The sequence below is a fragment of the Hipposideros armiger genome, unplaced genomic scaffold, assembly GCF_001890085.2.
Source record: "Hipposideros armiger isolate ML-2016 unplaced genomic scaffold, ASM189008v1 scaffold_93, whole genome shotgun sequence".
Taxonomy (NCBI): Eukaryota; Metazoa; Chordata; class Mammalia; order Chiroptera; family Hipposideridae; genus Hipposideros; species Hipposideros armiger.
In genome coordinates, this window is record NW_017731443.1 from 2,332,423 (window position 1) to 2,348,043 (window position 15,621).

The window sequence follows — 15,621 nt, forward strand, 5'->3', positions numbered from 1 at the left end:
GCCCCACCCCGGCAGAGCCAGCCGCTGTTCGAGCTGCGGTGCTCCAACAACGTGGTACATGTGCACAGCTGTGCGGACTCCTGCGCCCTGCTGGTCAACCTGTTGCAGTATGTAATGAATTCGGGCGACCTGCACCCCCCGCCCCGGCCCCCCAGCCCGACAGAGATTGCCGGCCAGAAGGTACAGGTGAGGCCTGGCCACACAGACTACCAGAGCTCCGCCCGGCCCCCTCTCCTGCTGTGGCCCCTGGGGACGGGGGTGGGGGTGGACACCTGGCTACTGGCTATGGGGGAGCCCTGGGGCCCGCCCCTCCCCCCTGGCACTCATTCACCACTCCTCCCTTGCCTGGCCAGCTCTCGGAGAGCCCCGCCTCCCTGCCCTCGTGCCCCCCAGTGGAGATGGCCCTCATCAACCAGCGGGACCTGACCGATGCCCTCCTGGACACTGAGCGCAGCCTGCGGGAGCTGGCCCAGCCTGCAGGTGGGGTGGGGGGGCTTTGGGGCCAGTGGACACAGTCAGCACCCATATTGGGCATCCCCTCAAACCAGCCTCTCTCCCACAGGTGGCCCCCTCCCTCAGGCCTCGCCTGTGTCGGTCTACTTATTCCCAGGTGAACGGAGTGGGGCCCAGCCCCCCTCGCCCCCTGTTGAGTCCCCTGCTGGCAGCTTGGGGTCCTGCTCAGAGGCCAAGGAAGATGAAAAGGAAGAGGAGGGGGATGGAGACACTCTGGACAGTGACGAGTTCTGCATCCTTGATGCTCCTGGCATGGGCATCCCGGTATGTGGTGGGCAGGCTGGCAGGGGCAGGAGGTGGTGAGAGAGGGAGGCCCTTCTGGAGTTCCCGCTGAGAAGCCGGAGATGGTCGGTATCCCCTGGGAGGTGGGGCTGGGAGGGTCTTCCTGGGGAGGCTGCCCTGACGCCAGGCTTTGAAGGAGCGAGTGGATTTCCAGAGGAAGAGAGAAGGCATGGCGTCCTGGGCAGAGGGACTGGGACATCAGAGGGTGGAAGAGGAGCAGAGTGGTTAGTGGGAGGCTGAGGAGAACCATTTCGCTACCAGGGCGCTGACCTCCTGGCCCCCAAGTACCTGTGGGAATGTCACATGCAAACAAGACCCAGGTCCCAGGGAGACAGGGCTGGCAGGAGCAAAGGGCATTCGGCCCCTTCCTGCGTGGAACACTCAGACAGAGGCTGTGGCGACAGTGACCCGTGAGGGTCATCTTTTGTCAAAAATGGGGAGGGAAATGTGAGGACAGGAGAGGCGGATGGAGGGTGGCCTGGACTGGGGAAAGCATCTGTACCACGTATGTTCACTTAACCTCCTCCCTGCAGCCCCGAGATGGGGAGCCCGTGGTGACACAGCTGCATCCAGGCCCCATCATCGTGCAGGACGGGCACTTCTCAAGGCCACTGGGCAGCACGGACCTGCTGCGGGCACCCTCCCACTTCCCAGTGCCCAGCACCCGAGTGGTGCTGCGTGAGGTCTCCCTTGTCTGGCACCTCTATGGGGGCCGAGACTTTGGCCCCCACCCCGGCCACAGGTGAGGAGGAGAGCATGTAAGTGGCTGCTGTGACAACAAGGAGTGGGGCCCGCTCACCCAGGAGATGGGGCCTGGGCTGGGGTCCAGCCCTGACCTTGGGCAGCTGGTAACCTTGAGCCAGATCCTCACCTCACTGGCCTCAGTTCTTCCTCCTTCCTTGGCCTGTCCATCTCCCAGGAGAGGGTCTCCTGCCCCAGGCTGAAAGGCCTGCTCTGAGGGGAGGGACCAAGACAAAGGGGTTCCCTTGAGTCAGCTTGTCCCCTGTCGCTCTTCCCAGGGCAAGAGTCGGCCTCACAGGCCCCAGGGGGTCCCCTTCCCGTTGCTCCGGCCCCAACCGGCCCCAGAACTCCTGGCGTACACAGGGGGGCAGCGGGAGGCAGCACCACGTCCTCATGGAGATCCAGCTCAGCAAGGTGAGTAGGACACAGGCCAGCTGGGGTGGGGAACAGTGGCAGGCCATCCCATCCCTGCCGCTCAGCCAGCAATTCACTTCACGGGAACTTACTACGGACCCGAGTTTGTGGAGCCGGCTACGTTCAGGATGCTGGACATAGCGATGAGCAAAGCAGACAGAAGCCCTGCCTTCCTGTCACTTGTCTGGTAGTGGAGGAAGCCAAATAAACTGTATACAGACTGTCAAATGTGATAAATGCTCTGAAGAAGTAGGACAGGGAGGGGTCACGGAGTGTGCTGGGGAGGGGCAGGAAAGTCCTCGTGAAAAGGTGCCCTTTGCACAAAGAGCAAATGAATCAGGAAAAGCTTTTCAGGCAGAGGGTGCAGCATGAAGGCTGCAAGCTGGGAGCATCCCTGGCACGTTTCGGGGCAGTAAGGAGGCCGGTGAGACTGCAGCTGAGCAGGGAGGGGAGCCATAGGAGACACGGCCAGACATCCGACTGGGACCAGGCTGCCCAGGGCCCTGCAGACCACGGTGTGGTTTGCATTTTCACTGGCGTGAGATACAGTCAGCATGAGACGGTGGCCATAAAGGGCGACAGCAGCTGAGCAGGTGACAGGGTTCAGATTCTGGAGAGGTTTTGCGGGTGGAAAGAACACAGGTGGGGCTGCTGGATGTGCATGAGGTAGACAGAGCGGGCCAGGCGGACCTGAGAAATGGCGCAGGTGGCATCGATGCCACGTACTGAGTGAGTGAGCCGGCACAGACCCACTCCCTAGCTCACAGGGCTTTTGTACTGAGAGAACTCGGGGAGATGCCCTTCTGAGGCCTGATGGGGCAAGGAACCAGTGCCAGGCAAGGGGCAGGGAAAGGCCAGAGCAAAGGCCTGAAGATGAGAAAGGCCTTGGCCTGTTCGAGCGCCAGAAGCGACCAGTGCAGCTGGCATGTCGGGAACAAAGATGGGACGGGCTTTGGAGGGCAAGGCCAGGCCTTGGCAGGCCCGGGTGAGGGGTCTGCAGGGCATGAGGTGGGGTAGGTATGCTTTATGAGGATGGATCTCTTTGGGTTTGTGGGGAAGGGGCTATACAACTAGGGGGGACCGTCCAGGGGAGAGGTGATAGCAAATCCAAGACCAGGTGGCAGCTATGAAGATGGCAGAAGTGCGGAGGGATTTTAGAGATGTTTAGAGGAAACAAAACCAACAAACAGCCTTGGTGATGGAGAGGGTTGGAAGGTGGAGGCCAATCCAGGGTTTGTGTTGAGGATGCCAGGGCAGACGGAAGGCCGTGGGAAGGGGGAAAGGTAGATTCAGGGGAGGAGGTCAGGAGTTCAGTGTGACCGTGTGGGTCTGAAATGCCTGTGGGATGTCCTTGTGGCATGTCCAGGCGGCAGCCAGACCTGGATCTGGAAAGGGGCTGCGGGCAGGAAGCAGAGGAGGCAGGCTGGGAGAGGAGGGGCAAACCCCTCCCGCCCTGTCCAGGTGCCGTCTACCGGGCTCAGGCCTCCATCCGCCCTGCAGGTGAGCTTCCAGCATGAGGTGTACCCAGTGGAGCCGGCCCCAGGCCCCGTGGCCCCAGGCGAGGAGCTGGAGGAGCAGCCGCTGTCCCGCCAGGTGTTCATTGTGCAGGAGCTGGAGATCCGGGACCGGCTCGCCTCCTCCCGGATCAACAAGTTTCTGTACCTGCACACAAGCGAGCGGATGCCGCGGCGCGCCCACTCCAACATGGTACTGCGGGCAGCGCCACCGTCCACCTGGGCAGGGAGCAGGCCCTACCGTCACACACTTGCACCTGCATGCATGTGCGCACACACCTGGGCTGTTTGCAAGCCTGGGAGGACGGTGGGGCTCTGGCCAACTTTGAGGGAACAGCCTGCGTAGACGCAGGACTGAGCAGGCCAGCAGCAGGGGTTGGGGACCCAGGGCCCAAGGCCCAACAGGCACCTAGAGCTCACCTTCTGCCCTCAGCTCACCATCAAAGCGCTGCATGTGGCCCCCACGACCAACCTGGGTGGGCCTGAGTGCTGTCTTCGGGTCTCACTGATGCCCCTGAGGCTCAACGTGGACCAGGTGAGTGGGTCGGGTCAGGGTGGGCCACAGATGAGCTGCGCTGCTCCTGAGCCTGACCTGCACTCCACACCTTCCCCTGCAGGATGCCCTGCTCTTCCTCAAGGAGTTCTTTACCAGCCTGGCGGCTGGCATCAACCCCATGGTCCCAGCAGAGACCTCCACTGAGGGTGAGAGGCTGGGCCAGGGAGGGGAGGGTCTCAGCCTCCTGCCTCCCAGCCACCCTGGGCTCATCCCCCATCTGTCCTCATCCCCAGCTCACCCTGAGACCCGAGTCCATCCAAGCAGCCCCCAGGAAGGGCAGCCTGAGAGCGTAGAGACAAGTGGCACCCAGGAGACCACAGGCAGCAGACAAGGCTCCTCTGAGCAGCAGCCCATCTACTTCAGGTGGGGCCTTGGGCTGGGGGCCTGGGCCAGGCTGCAGGGGGCAGGTCAGTGACTAAAGGACGTCCCTCCTCACCCTCAGGGAGTTCCGCTTCACATCCGAGGTGCCCATCTGGCTGGATTACCACGGCAAGCACATCACCATGGACCAGGTGGTAAGTGGGGCCATCAGGCATCATAGCCCTGTGGGTCAGACCTTCTGGGGTCCCTGTTCTGCTCAGGTGTGGCCTGGTCTTTGTGGACCTGGAGACCAGGGCTTGCATCCAGGTACCATTAGCTTCTGAGTTGGGGAGCTCCTGTGTGCCAGGCGGATCCCTGAGCCCCATCATGCAAACCCGAGCCCCTACTCCCTCCCCAGGGCACGTTCGCCGGCCTGCTCATTGGCCTGGCCCAGCTCAACTGCTCCGAACTGAAGCTAAAGCGGCTGTGTTGCCGGCACGGGTAAGCCCTCCATGCACTCCAACACCCCAAACTCTCTCCAGGGCCCCCATCTTCCCTTTGCTCTGTTCCTGACTGGCTGTGTGGCCTTAGCCAAGACATCACCCCTCTGGGGCCTGTTTTTCCTCTGTAAACTGGGTGCAGTTGTCCCTCTGCACAGGGCTGGCGGGGACCATGGGGAATGTTGGGGTGCCTCAGGTCTTCCTGGCCCTGTGACCCCTCTGTGTTGCTCTGCCCCTCCCCATCCTCCTCTCTGCCTTTCCCAGGCTCCTGGGCGTGGACAAGGTGCTGGGCTATGCTCTCAATGAGTGGCTGCAGGACATTCGCAAGAACCAGCTGCCCGGCCTGCTGGGGGGCGTGGGCCCCATGCACTCAGTTGTTCAGCTCTGTGAGTATCTGCCTTTGGGAGCTCTTGAAACTGCCTGTACTCTTGGGCGGCCCAGAAGCCATCATTGGAAATGGGCGGGGGAGGTCCTAAAGCAGGGTTGGGGGACAGTACAGCCTTGGACACCTGACAACCCCATCCTCCCAGTCCAAGGGTTCCGGGACCTGCTATGGCTGCCCATCGAGCAGTACCGGAAGGATGGGCGCCTCATGCGGGGGCTGCAGCGGGGGGCTGCATCCTTTGGCTCTTCCACGGCCTCTGCTGCCCTGGAACTCAGCAACCGGCTGGTGCAGGCTATCCAGGTGAGTAGGCACCTGGTGTCTGGCCGTGCAGGGCAGGGCAGGGAGGGTCTGCCACAGCACCCGATTCCGTCCCCAAAGCTCTACTGAAGGTGGGCAGTCTGGGTGCATGGAACATTTTACGAGGAACAGTCACAGTCATGGAGAGTAGAGGCCAGGTGACTGGCCTGGGGCCCACAGCCAGGTCTCCTGAAGCCCACAGTGGCTCCCATGTGGGAGGAGTGCCCCCCAGGCTTTACAGCTCCCTGGGCCTCTGCTCATAGCTGTTTCTTGAGGGGAGGGAAGTGGGGGCCTCTGTTTACAGATAAGGAAACTGAGGCCAAGACTAGCCCTGGTTCATTCAGGCCTCAAGCTTTGCTAGGCCTGGGCGAACCCCCCGGGAGTTGTCCTGTGCTCAGCTGTAATCCTCTGGTAGGGGGGCTAGGATGGGCAGGCGTTTGTGGGTGATCATAGCAGGTGGGGGGTGCTTTCTGGGCCCTGCCAGCTCAGCCCTTTGGGGTTGGAGGCAGGTCTCTAGAGAGGAGGCTAGAGGGATAGACCAGTATCTGAGGGTCCTCCCCAGGGTATTAAGCTGGGGTGTGGCACCACCAGGTGAGGAGGTTGGGTGGGAAGGAGTGACATTGGGTGGGAGACGTCGGGGCAGAGAATAGAGGAGCCTCGGCTAGAAGGCAGGTTGGACTCAGTGATAGACTCACTGATCTGTCGGGGTGAGCGAGGGGGAGCCCCTGGTCTCTGCAGGGCTGCTCCACAGAGCTGGTGAGGCCAGGCAAGGCACAGCGTGGATTGGAGGAGGCAATGCGCCCAGCCCACAGACGCGGTGGGGACATGGTGGTCAGCAGGAGGAGGGGTTTGGGTCCGGAGGACATTAGGAGCGGCCCCTGAGGAGGCATGCAGTTCACCTGAGGCCTCCTGACCTGGCTGGTGGGAGCCTTAGCAGGACCCAAGGAGCCGCTCAGTAAAGCATGACTATGGGGGAGGGGGAGGGGCAGGCTCCTGGGCTGGGGTCTAGGGGTCAGTCATGTCTGCCTGGGCCAGCTCTCTTCATCCGCTGTCCCCCATGCCCCTCCAGGCCACAGCGGAGACAGTGTATGACATCCTGTCCCCGGCGGCACCCATCTCCCGGTCCCTGCAGGACAAGCGCTCTGTGCGAAGGCTGCGCAAGGGCCAGCAGCCAGCTGACCTTCGGGAGGGTGTGGCCAAGGCCTACGACACGGTTCGAGAGGTAATAAGGCCCAGCCCCGCTTCCCACACCCACCTGCCCACTGAGAGCCCTGCACTGACCTCCCACCTCCACAGGGCATCCTGGACACAGCTCAGACCATCTGTGATGTGGCGTCTCGGGGCCACGAGCAGAAGGGGCTGACGGGCGCTGTGGGGGGCGTGATCCGCCAGCTGCCCCCAACGGTAGTGAAGCCCCTCATCCTGGCCACGGAGGCCACGTCCAACCTGCTTGGGGGCATGCGCAACCAGATCCTGCCCGATGCACACAAGGACCACACTCTCAAGTGGCGTTCAGATGAGGCCCAGGACTGAGCACCAGGCGCCCCAGGCCCCAGGGCGCTGCCTGCCCACCGCGCCTGGCCAGCCCCGGGGGCTCCCGTGCCTCCAGAGAGCTGCGGCCCACAACCAGGCGGACCGGGCCCTCAGGGGAAGGACCGGGAAGGACCCTGCCCGGCTTGCCTGCTGCCAATCGCTGTGAGAGTGGGGCCTCTGCCTGGGGCCTCGGCCCTGTCTCTGCACTTTTTCTCTGGGGAGAAAGGACACTGCCCCCACTACCACCTGGGCCCACACTGCTGCCTTGTCCCAGGACGGAGGCTTTTGGACCCTCAGACCCCGACCTCACTCAGCCAAGTGTCTTTCTGTGTCTCCAGGGGAGGTAGGGGGAAGACACTGTGTGGTTCAATGTATTATTTTTAAGCTCCTGTGCGTGTGGGTCAGTGTCTGCATGAAGTGGAATAAACTGTGCCCACCGCCAGCCCCCTCGTCCTGTGTACCTGAGTTGCCCTGGCCACATCCTTGACCTTGTCTGGTGCCCAGATCCCCGCCTCTGCACCCAAGTCACCACCAGGGGTGATCACACCTGCCCCACCCAGCAGGACGGGGTCCCAGCCCCTGGCCTCTAACCCGGCCACCTGCCCATCCCCAAACTCCTTCCCTCGGCTGCCCGGATGCGGCACTGGGCTCCTTGCCACTCTTCCAGGGGGCCGCCACTTCTGATGCGGCAGACACTTGAGTGAAGGGGAGAGGGGGAATGGCCCTCACAGGCCGCCTTGTCCAGACTACGTTTCTTGGCTCTATCCTGCAGGAGCCCGGGACCAGCCTTACCTGAGACTAGGTGTGAGGGACCAGCTGGGAGGCTATGGGGCCAGAGCAAAGGATGGAGCTGTGGGGTGCCCCAGCAAGGCTTAGTCAGACAGGAACCATGTCACCTGAGGCTATGGCCTTGGTCTCTGAGCCTCAGGTCCCACTTGATAATCCCTGCTCAGCTTCCAAGGACCAGGGAGCTCAGTCAAGGCCCTTCCTGAAGGCTGGGCCCTCTAGAGGCTGTTCCCACCATTCCTAGCAGAGGCTTTTCAAGTGACTGGAGGCCCTGCCCTGCAGTCCCAGATCCAGGTCACTGGAGGGGGAGGGGCGCTGGGGATAGCACTGTGGCTGGAAGGAGTCCCGACGGTGGCATTTGCACGGAAACTTAATGGGATGAGGAAACTGCCCATTGTCTGCTTCCCTCCACATACATCCACCTTGTTTCTTGAGAACAAGGGAGATGGGCTGCTCAGATCGTGCCCTTTCCTGCACTGCTCCCCAGAAGTACTGCACTGAGGCAGGTGGGCCCATGGGGAAACCGAGGAACAGGCTTAGCAAACCCTCACCTTACTGGGGCCATCTGCAGACCCCTCTGTGGTTGGCAGAACCCCATCCACCCAACCACCCAGCTCCCCTTTGTGCCCCTGGTGTCTCCTCAGTGAGAGATCTGGACACCAAGTGAACAAGGCAGAAAGTTTTGTCCTGGTGGGCCCGGGTCCTCGCTGTCTGTGGTCACCTGGGGTCGTAGGCCGAGCAAGGTGGGGGTATGGGGTTGGAGAAGGGGCCAGGAGGGCATTGGGCCGTGGAAGGCTGGGGTCTGATGCCACTGGAAGGGCCAGATGGGGGCCCAGCCTGATGCTTCCTGGAGTTGCCCCACCCTGCCCGGGCACAGTCCAGGGCTTCCTGCCCTTCGAACCCCACTGGTGATCGATATTGACAGACTGCAGGATAATCATTAACCGCTGCCAGGGGCTGGGCCAACGGCTCAAAAGGCGCTGGGCCCAGGGCATCTCCACTTCCTCCTTGTGCCCCAGGGCCAACCAGGCATCCAGGTAAGAACCTGCCCAGGTGGTCAGACGCCTGCAGGCCCTCTGCCCCAGGACCCTCCCGAGCCCAGCCACCTTTCAGCAGGGTCCCCAGGTGTTCTGAGGAAGAAAGGGAGGGACCTAGGCGACCATGGGGTGACCCAAGCAAGTCCCATCTAGCCGTGGGCCTCAGTCTCCACCTTGGGATGTGGCAGCCGGACTCCTGGCTGGGCGGCGGTGTTCTGTGCCGCTGCCTCTGCCAGGCCGGGCACTTGATCCTGCCTGGGCGTCCTCGGGGGGGCCTGCTGGGCTTTGGGAGGCGAGGGCACTGGCATCAGTTCTGGTGTCTTCATTCTCACAGGCTTGTCCTCCCTGGCAGAGGACTCCCGCCCAGGGACCCTCATCCCTACCTTGACTGCTTCCTGGGAGGATGCCACTTCAGGGAGGTTACCGGGCAGAACAGACCCCGAGGCCCTGCTCTGTGACCTTGGGTAGCCTCATTTGCCTCTCTGGGCCAGTTTCCACTGCCAGGAAAGGAAGGGACATGGCCCAAGTCCACTCTAAAAGCTCAGAGTCCCAGCTCCTCTTCCTCTCCAGAAGTCTTGGGATCTCTAAAATGTCCCCTTGGCAGGACTGGCACTGGAACCTGTCACTGAAGCCTCGTGGGCCAGAGCCTGTCTAGGGGGATGGGAACACACTACAGGAGAAAGGTCTGCTCCCTGGGGGCCTGGGCCAGCTCAGTGACCCCAGCCAGCAGCTCCTTCCTCTCCCTACAACAGGGACAGGCCCAAAGGTTAAAGGGAGGGTGGCTTCCCACCAGTCCATGGCAGTGTGCAGGATGGCCTCATAAGCCGTAATGTGCATACGATGAATTAGCAGCAGCTCAGAGGGGTTAAGCCACACACTCAAGGTCACCCAGCTTCCAGGCCACCTAGATGCTACGTGTTCTTCCAGATGGGCGCTAGCTTACAGCCCTGTTGTTAGCATTCTGCCAACAGGTTTGTGCATCAGCATCTTTTCAAGTGCCTGTTCCCCGCTTTTCCCACTACCTCGCCCTTCTCTGCCCCTATTCGCTGCCTCTTTCCAGTTTTCTGCCTGTCTCTCTCATCTGTGTCCTTCTGGCTTCTCTGCCTCACTCTCCCACTTTCTCTGTCTCCTCTCCACCCCCGCCCTTCTCTCTCAGGCTCATCTCCAGCTTCTTTGAGGCCATCCTCAGGAATCTGGGCGTTCAAGGTCCCTGGAGACAACACGAGCCCCGCCGTCCCTTGCTTTTCCTCTGCCCTGTGGCTGCAGCAGGAAGGATGGGCAAAGGGCAGAGGACGGAGGCCGCAGCAGCCAAACCTGGAACTGGGGCCTGGCTCTGACTGGGAAAGAAACGAGGAAACAAGGAACTTGGGGACAGAGGGTGTGGGGCGTCAGATCAGGCAAAGGCTGCCCCAGAGCTATAAATCAGAACCACTCCCGGCTTTATGAGCAGATCTGGGGTTGAGACTGGACTTCGCCCAGAGGAGTGGGCCCTGGATGATAAGGAGACTCCATAAAAAGACTATGGATCCAGGGTCATGAGGACCTCTGCCCAAGGGGAGATGCCAGGCGGGCAGGGCCCAGGCCTCCAAGTGGCCCCCACCCCCTGTAACAGCAACTCCATGTGGAAGTGCCCACTAGTTCCAGTGGGGCTGCTGTTATCTGGGGTGGGGGCCGGTCCCCACGGAGGAGGAGAGGCAGCTACCACCCAGCGGACCAGCAGAGACCTTCGTGGCCAAGCTCCCAAGCCGAGGATGGTGAAGGATGGTGGGCTGTCGGCAGGCTGCCGAGACCGAGTGCACAGGGCTCTGACCTATGAATTGACAGCCAGTGCTCTCCTGTCCCCTCTGGCTGCCAATTCCATAGGTCACAGGTATGTTCGCCTCAATGCCAGCTGCCAGGACCGGTGGGGGAGGGCCGGGACTCGGGGGTCAATGAAGAGATGCCACCCCAGTGCGCACTCGAGGCCCAACGGCCTCCTGTCTCATTCCCACCTTTCCATTTGCCCTCTTGTCGGCCTGAGCTGCTTTAGGTCCCCACCTATACTGAATGTGCTGCAGCATGCCTCTGTGTTTTGCCCATGCTATTCCCTCTGCCTGGAACACTCTTCCCAGCATTTTTGCAAGGCTCACTCTTACTAGCCATTCCAAGCTCTGCCTAAGCATTTGCTGCCTCCAGGAAGCCTTTGTGAAGCCTACTTGATACTAAGTGCCCGCCCGGGCCCCCCCCCCCCCGCAGCACCCTGAGCTTCCCCTGAGCACTGCTCTCACCCAGAGCTGCTAGCCTCCCCACCACTTGTGAGCTCAGCCCCCAGCCCAAGCCAAGCCCAGCTGTGTGCCCAATAAATGTTCGAACAGATCCTGAGCCTCTGTCTTGCACCCTGAGGAGGGACCACCAACAACCAGTGTGACAAGGGGGCCCAAGGGCTTTGGCCCCAGTCTGTGCTGGAGCTTCTCCCCTTCCCCCCAAGACAGAGACCCTGAGCCAGCCTCCCCCTCTTCTTGCCAGTCTCATGTGCCTGCAGCACAGCCCCGACCCCCAGCTCCCTGGGCCAAACTGTGGTGGTAAGTTAGGGTGGCAGCCCACGGACAAGACTGTGACCCCACCCCTGCTCCAGCTTCCCACAGAAGCCGCCCTCCTGCCTGGTTTTTATACATTGGGGTTCTGGGAAATTTTTCATTTGAACACAAATGTTTCTGTTGCTAAAAAATAAAAATTTAAAAATTGGAAACCTAGCCCTAGAAATAAAGTCCAAATTGGTTAATCACAGGAAATGGTTCTTGAGCCCTTATCTGTGCCGGGCACTGGCTTACATCAATCACCTGGAATCATCTTGGCCACCTTGCAAGGTAACACTTGTGAACCTGTTTGGGAGATGAGGACACAGGCTCAGAGGGAGTAAGCATCTTGCTAAAGTCACAGAGCAAGTCAGACTTTCTCTCTCTGAGGACTCTATGCAGCTGGCAAGCCTCCCACCCCCTGCTCTGGTCCCTACCACACTGTCACTTGTCTCTTCCCATGAGCGGCTTTGCTCACACGGCCCAGACAGCTCTAGATCCCTGGGCCAGCGTATTCCCTGCTTAGGCTCAGCCCAGGCGCCCCTCCCAGGACCACAGAATCTGCTCCGGCCTCTGTCCACACCAGCTCTGGGCCTCTCCCACCCAGCCTCTTATCTCATTCCATAAGAGCTCTGTGGCTTATCTTATCCTCATGCTGGTCCTAAACTCCTTGAGAGTAAAGTCCATGACTCACTCATCCTCCCTGCCCCCATCCCCAGCACAGATGTTCAAGATACACTGGCTGAATGGCGCAGAACCTGAACTCTGACTCTCGTGGGGCTGTCAGGCCCCAGAGTGCTGGCTTGCGGTGGAAGGGGGTGGCAAGCAGTCACCCCTGCCCTGGATTTCCTCCTCCACCTGCCCCTACCTACAGAGCCTCTGACGGCTCTGAGAGGCCATGTCCCAACTTGTGATTGAGGCCAACCCAGCTCCCTCTGACCGGCTCTTTGATCTCCACTGACCTTTTCCTGGCAGGCCCTGGGCCTGGGCACATTTTGCCTAGTTCCCGCTCTCGAGACCCCTCCGCTCCTCGCTGGCTCCCATCATGCTCTGTGACCTCTCTTAGAGCCCTCATCACATCCCATCACCAACATCTGGCTCTCCCCCACCAGCCTGTGAACCCCTGAGAGCCGCAGCCACTGACTTTTTGTTTCCTATAGCATCAGAGACTGGCACAGAGTAGGTGCTTAAAAAGGGCACGCTGCCTCTCACCTGAAGAAAACCGATTTATGCTCTTCTTACGTTCTCTTTTGACATACATTTCTATACATTTTGCCACAAGAATAACACAGTGTTTGAATGGCAGAGTCTGTTTCAGGCCTGGCGGGGTGTTGAGTGATTCACGGGACATGCCCTCTATTTCCTCTCTCATTTGGGAGAGAGGGGCATGGGCCACAGAGGAGGCCTTTCCATCTCAGGCTCCAGAATTCATATGTGTTCTTTAGGCCACAGAGAGTCCCTAGAAAGTCTAAGTAGGAGAGTTGCCAAATGACACTCAAGGGGACACACGTAGAGATGGACCGTGTGACACTGAGTCCCGTGAGGGGCCAGTGAGAGCCCTGTTTTCAGAGTTTATGTGAAATTCAGTCAGGTTGCTGAGGAGTCGAGGCAAGAGCACTCGTGAGGGGTTAGAAGGCAAGAAAGCTGGGTAGTTGGATGAGGACCTGATGAGGGCCTGCGGCTCTTCCTTGGATGCAAGGACTGGTGAAAAACAGCCCTTAAAACAGAGACCTAACTAGAATGGAGTAAGAAAAGTGATATTACCATTTATGTTATTATGAGGCATAATGTAGAGATCATCTATAATTCATGTAGCAGTTTGTCGATTTTCTCAACACCATTTATCCAATAATGCTACCTATTTATAATGACTTAGGAGAGTATCTGCAACCCCTCTAGGTATTTCAAAGAGATGGGGCCTATTAAAGGACATGGAGCACCAATGTGTTGTTAGGGCTGCAGGGGCAAAAAGAGGAAGATGGCGTTTGAAAATAAATAAATACATAAATAAATAAATGCGTGCTGAAGGACTGGCCACCTGCATGAATGAAATGTTTGCGGGGAGGGTGGCATCAGATACCTGCAGCCGTCAGCACAGTAGTGCCGGCAGGTAGGAGGCCCTCTGTAAAGGGCCCACCAGCAGCCTTCACCACCATCACCATCACCACACGTTTGAAACAACACAACGCTGAGGGACGGTATGTGCAAATTAAGTGTTGCAACCACAACGAAAGGCCAGGCCGATGGGGGAAGCAGTGTTCAGAGTTGGTCGGCCTTGATTGGGAAAGGCTCTCTGAGAGAGGTGAGTTTGAATTCAGCTTTTGCTGAGGTGAAGCCCAGGAAGCGGTCATGAGCATTGGAGGAGGAAGGAATGCAAAGGTGCAGAAAGGGGAAGGAGGCAGGGGCCAGGGAGCCAGCTCTTCTGCAAGCCTGACTCCCGGAGGCCATCACCAGAGGGCGCCCCAGGCTGACTACTGTGAGAGCTCTGGGGTTCATCCTCCCCATCCTCCTCCCCTTCCCATCCTCCTCCCCAGCCCTCCCCCCAGCAGTCCCCCAGATACTGTCAGCGCCACACACAGGCGGGTCCTAGGTGCTCAGTGTTCACCTCTCACAAAGCACGGTTCCTGGTGGGACATTTACAGCTGTCATATGTATAAAACATAAATGTAGAGTGTATATTTGTAGAATTATAAAATGAATCCCTGTGTAACTACCACTCAAGAAAAAGAAAACCTCTGTACTGCAGAGCCCCCCATATGTGTTCTTCCAGGTGACCCCAGCCCAGGTAAGCACGATGCTGACCTTCGTGGTAATCACTTCCTCGCCTTTCTCTGCAGTTGTCCATCCGTGTACACAGCCATGTGTTCATTTTGCCTGGGTGGTTGTTATTTGTTCATTATGTAAATGAGTCCTGCTGCTGTGTCCCGCTGTCTCCATCTGGTTGTCGGAGCCCATAGTTTGTTCATGTTCATTCACTGCGGATGGTGTTCTACAGTATGAATTGATTCATCCATTTATTATAAATGAACTTTGGTACTTGTGAGAAGGACATGGCTATGAATGTAACAGTCTCACACACATTTGTGTCTTCCCACAATGTCAGACTTTATTAGAAGAAACCTACTGACTCAGTTTCCCACGGGCATTAACCAAGGCTCCAGCCAGAGGAGAGACTCCAATTGTCAATGTAGAGTGGTTTCACACAAGAGGGCCATACAGGTTTGCAAGCCATAGGGTTAGGAAAGGCAAACATAGTCTTACGAGAAAGAATGATGAGAGAGTTGGGTGTTTAGCAAGAGTCCCTTCAGCGCTGGGGGCCCTGGGATGCATAGTGTCCGGCGTCAGGCCAGGCTGCTGAGACAGTCCGGAGATGAGGCTTCAAGCGCTCCATCTGGGATGAGTGAGGCTGTCAGCTCGTCAGTTGAGGCCTGAGCGAGGAGCTGTCAGCTCGGATTTTATACTGAAGATGGGTGCAGTACACTCATCTGCAGTCCGATAAAGCCATCCAGATGTTCATACTCCACCCTGGAGTTATCTGGTTAGGGCGTTCACTGGGTACGCCCTTCACAGGGTGCTCTGGCATGACTGTCACTTTGCGACTGACATAATTATTGAAATATTAGAGTTCATTTTGTGTTCATAATTAGTACTCTATATAGTACTTCTGGGTCATGAGGCCACGAATGTAAAATTGAGGCAGGCCACATGGTGCCTGAGGGAGGGGTATCTTTTTACTAGCCTTTTTCTTTTTGTTTTTGACAATTATGAAACCATCAGAATAGTTGCAAGAAAAGTACAATGAACATTCCAATACCCTTCATTCGGATTCACCAAGTTAACATTTTGCCATATTTGCATTCTCTCCCCCCCCCACTCCCTCCCTCCCTCCCTTATACACACACACACACACACACACTTTTTTTTCTGAACCATTTGAGAGTAAGTTAAGAAATATTTCAACATGTATCACCTAAGAAAAATGACATCTTACACAACCACAATGCAGTTACCACATTTAGGCAGAGCAACAGTGACGCAATACAATCATCTGATACGCTGTCCACTTCTGGATGTCTCTGGTTGTCCCAGTAAACTGGGATCACGCCTCACATTTGGCTGTCAGGTCTCTCCAGTCTTCTTTAAGCTGAACCATCCTCAGCCTTTCTTTGTTTTTCAAGACCTTGACTTTCTTTTTTTTTTTTTTTTTT

General features: G+C 58.4%; 1 protein-coding gene across 2 annotated transcripts in view; it reads left to right on the top strand.

Annotated features, from left to right (window-relative positions):
- Positions 1–7,477, top strand: part of ATG2A (autophagy related 2A) — a 19,400-nt gene extending 11,923 nt beyond the window's left edge. The window contains exons 27-41 of one of the 2 annotated variants that reach the window (XM_019645564.1): positions 16–186; positions 354–480; positions 563–777; positions 1,329–1,537; positions 1,815–1,950; positions 3,451–3,657; positions 3,898–3,999; positions 4,082–4,166; positions 4,254–4,383; positions 4,463–4,535; positions 4,739–4,821; positions 5,085–5,206; positions 5,351–5,505; positions 6,572–6,724; positions 6,799–7,477. In XM_019645564.1, the coding sequence (XP_019501109.1) occupies positions 16–186; positions 354–480; positions 563–777; positions 1,329–1,537; positions 1,815–1,950; positions 3,451–3,657; positions 3,898–3,999; positions 4,082–4,166; positions 4,254–4,383; positions 4,463–4,535; positions 4,739–4,821; positions 5,085–5,206; positions 5,351–5,505; positions 6,572–6,724; positions 6,799–7,035 (2,205 nt within the window). In that variant the 3' untranslated portion in view covers positions 7,036–7,477. The remainder of the gene's footprint in view (positions 1–15; positions 187–353; positions 481–562; positions 778–1,328; positions 1,538–1,814; positions 1,951–3,450; positions 3,658–3,897; positions 4,000–4,081; positions 4,167–4,253; positions 4,384–4,462; positions 4,536–4,738; positions 4,822–5,084; positions 5,207–5,350; positions 5,506–6,571; positions 6,725–6,798) is intronic. The other variant, XM_019645566.1, reaches the window with a different exon arrangement.
- Positions 7,478–15,621: the final 8,144 nt, after the last annotated feature.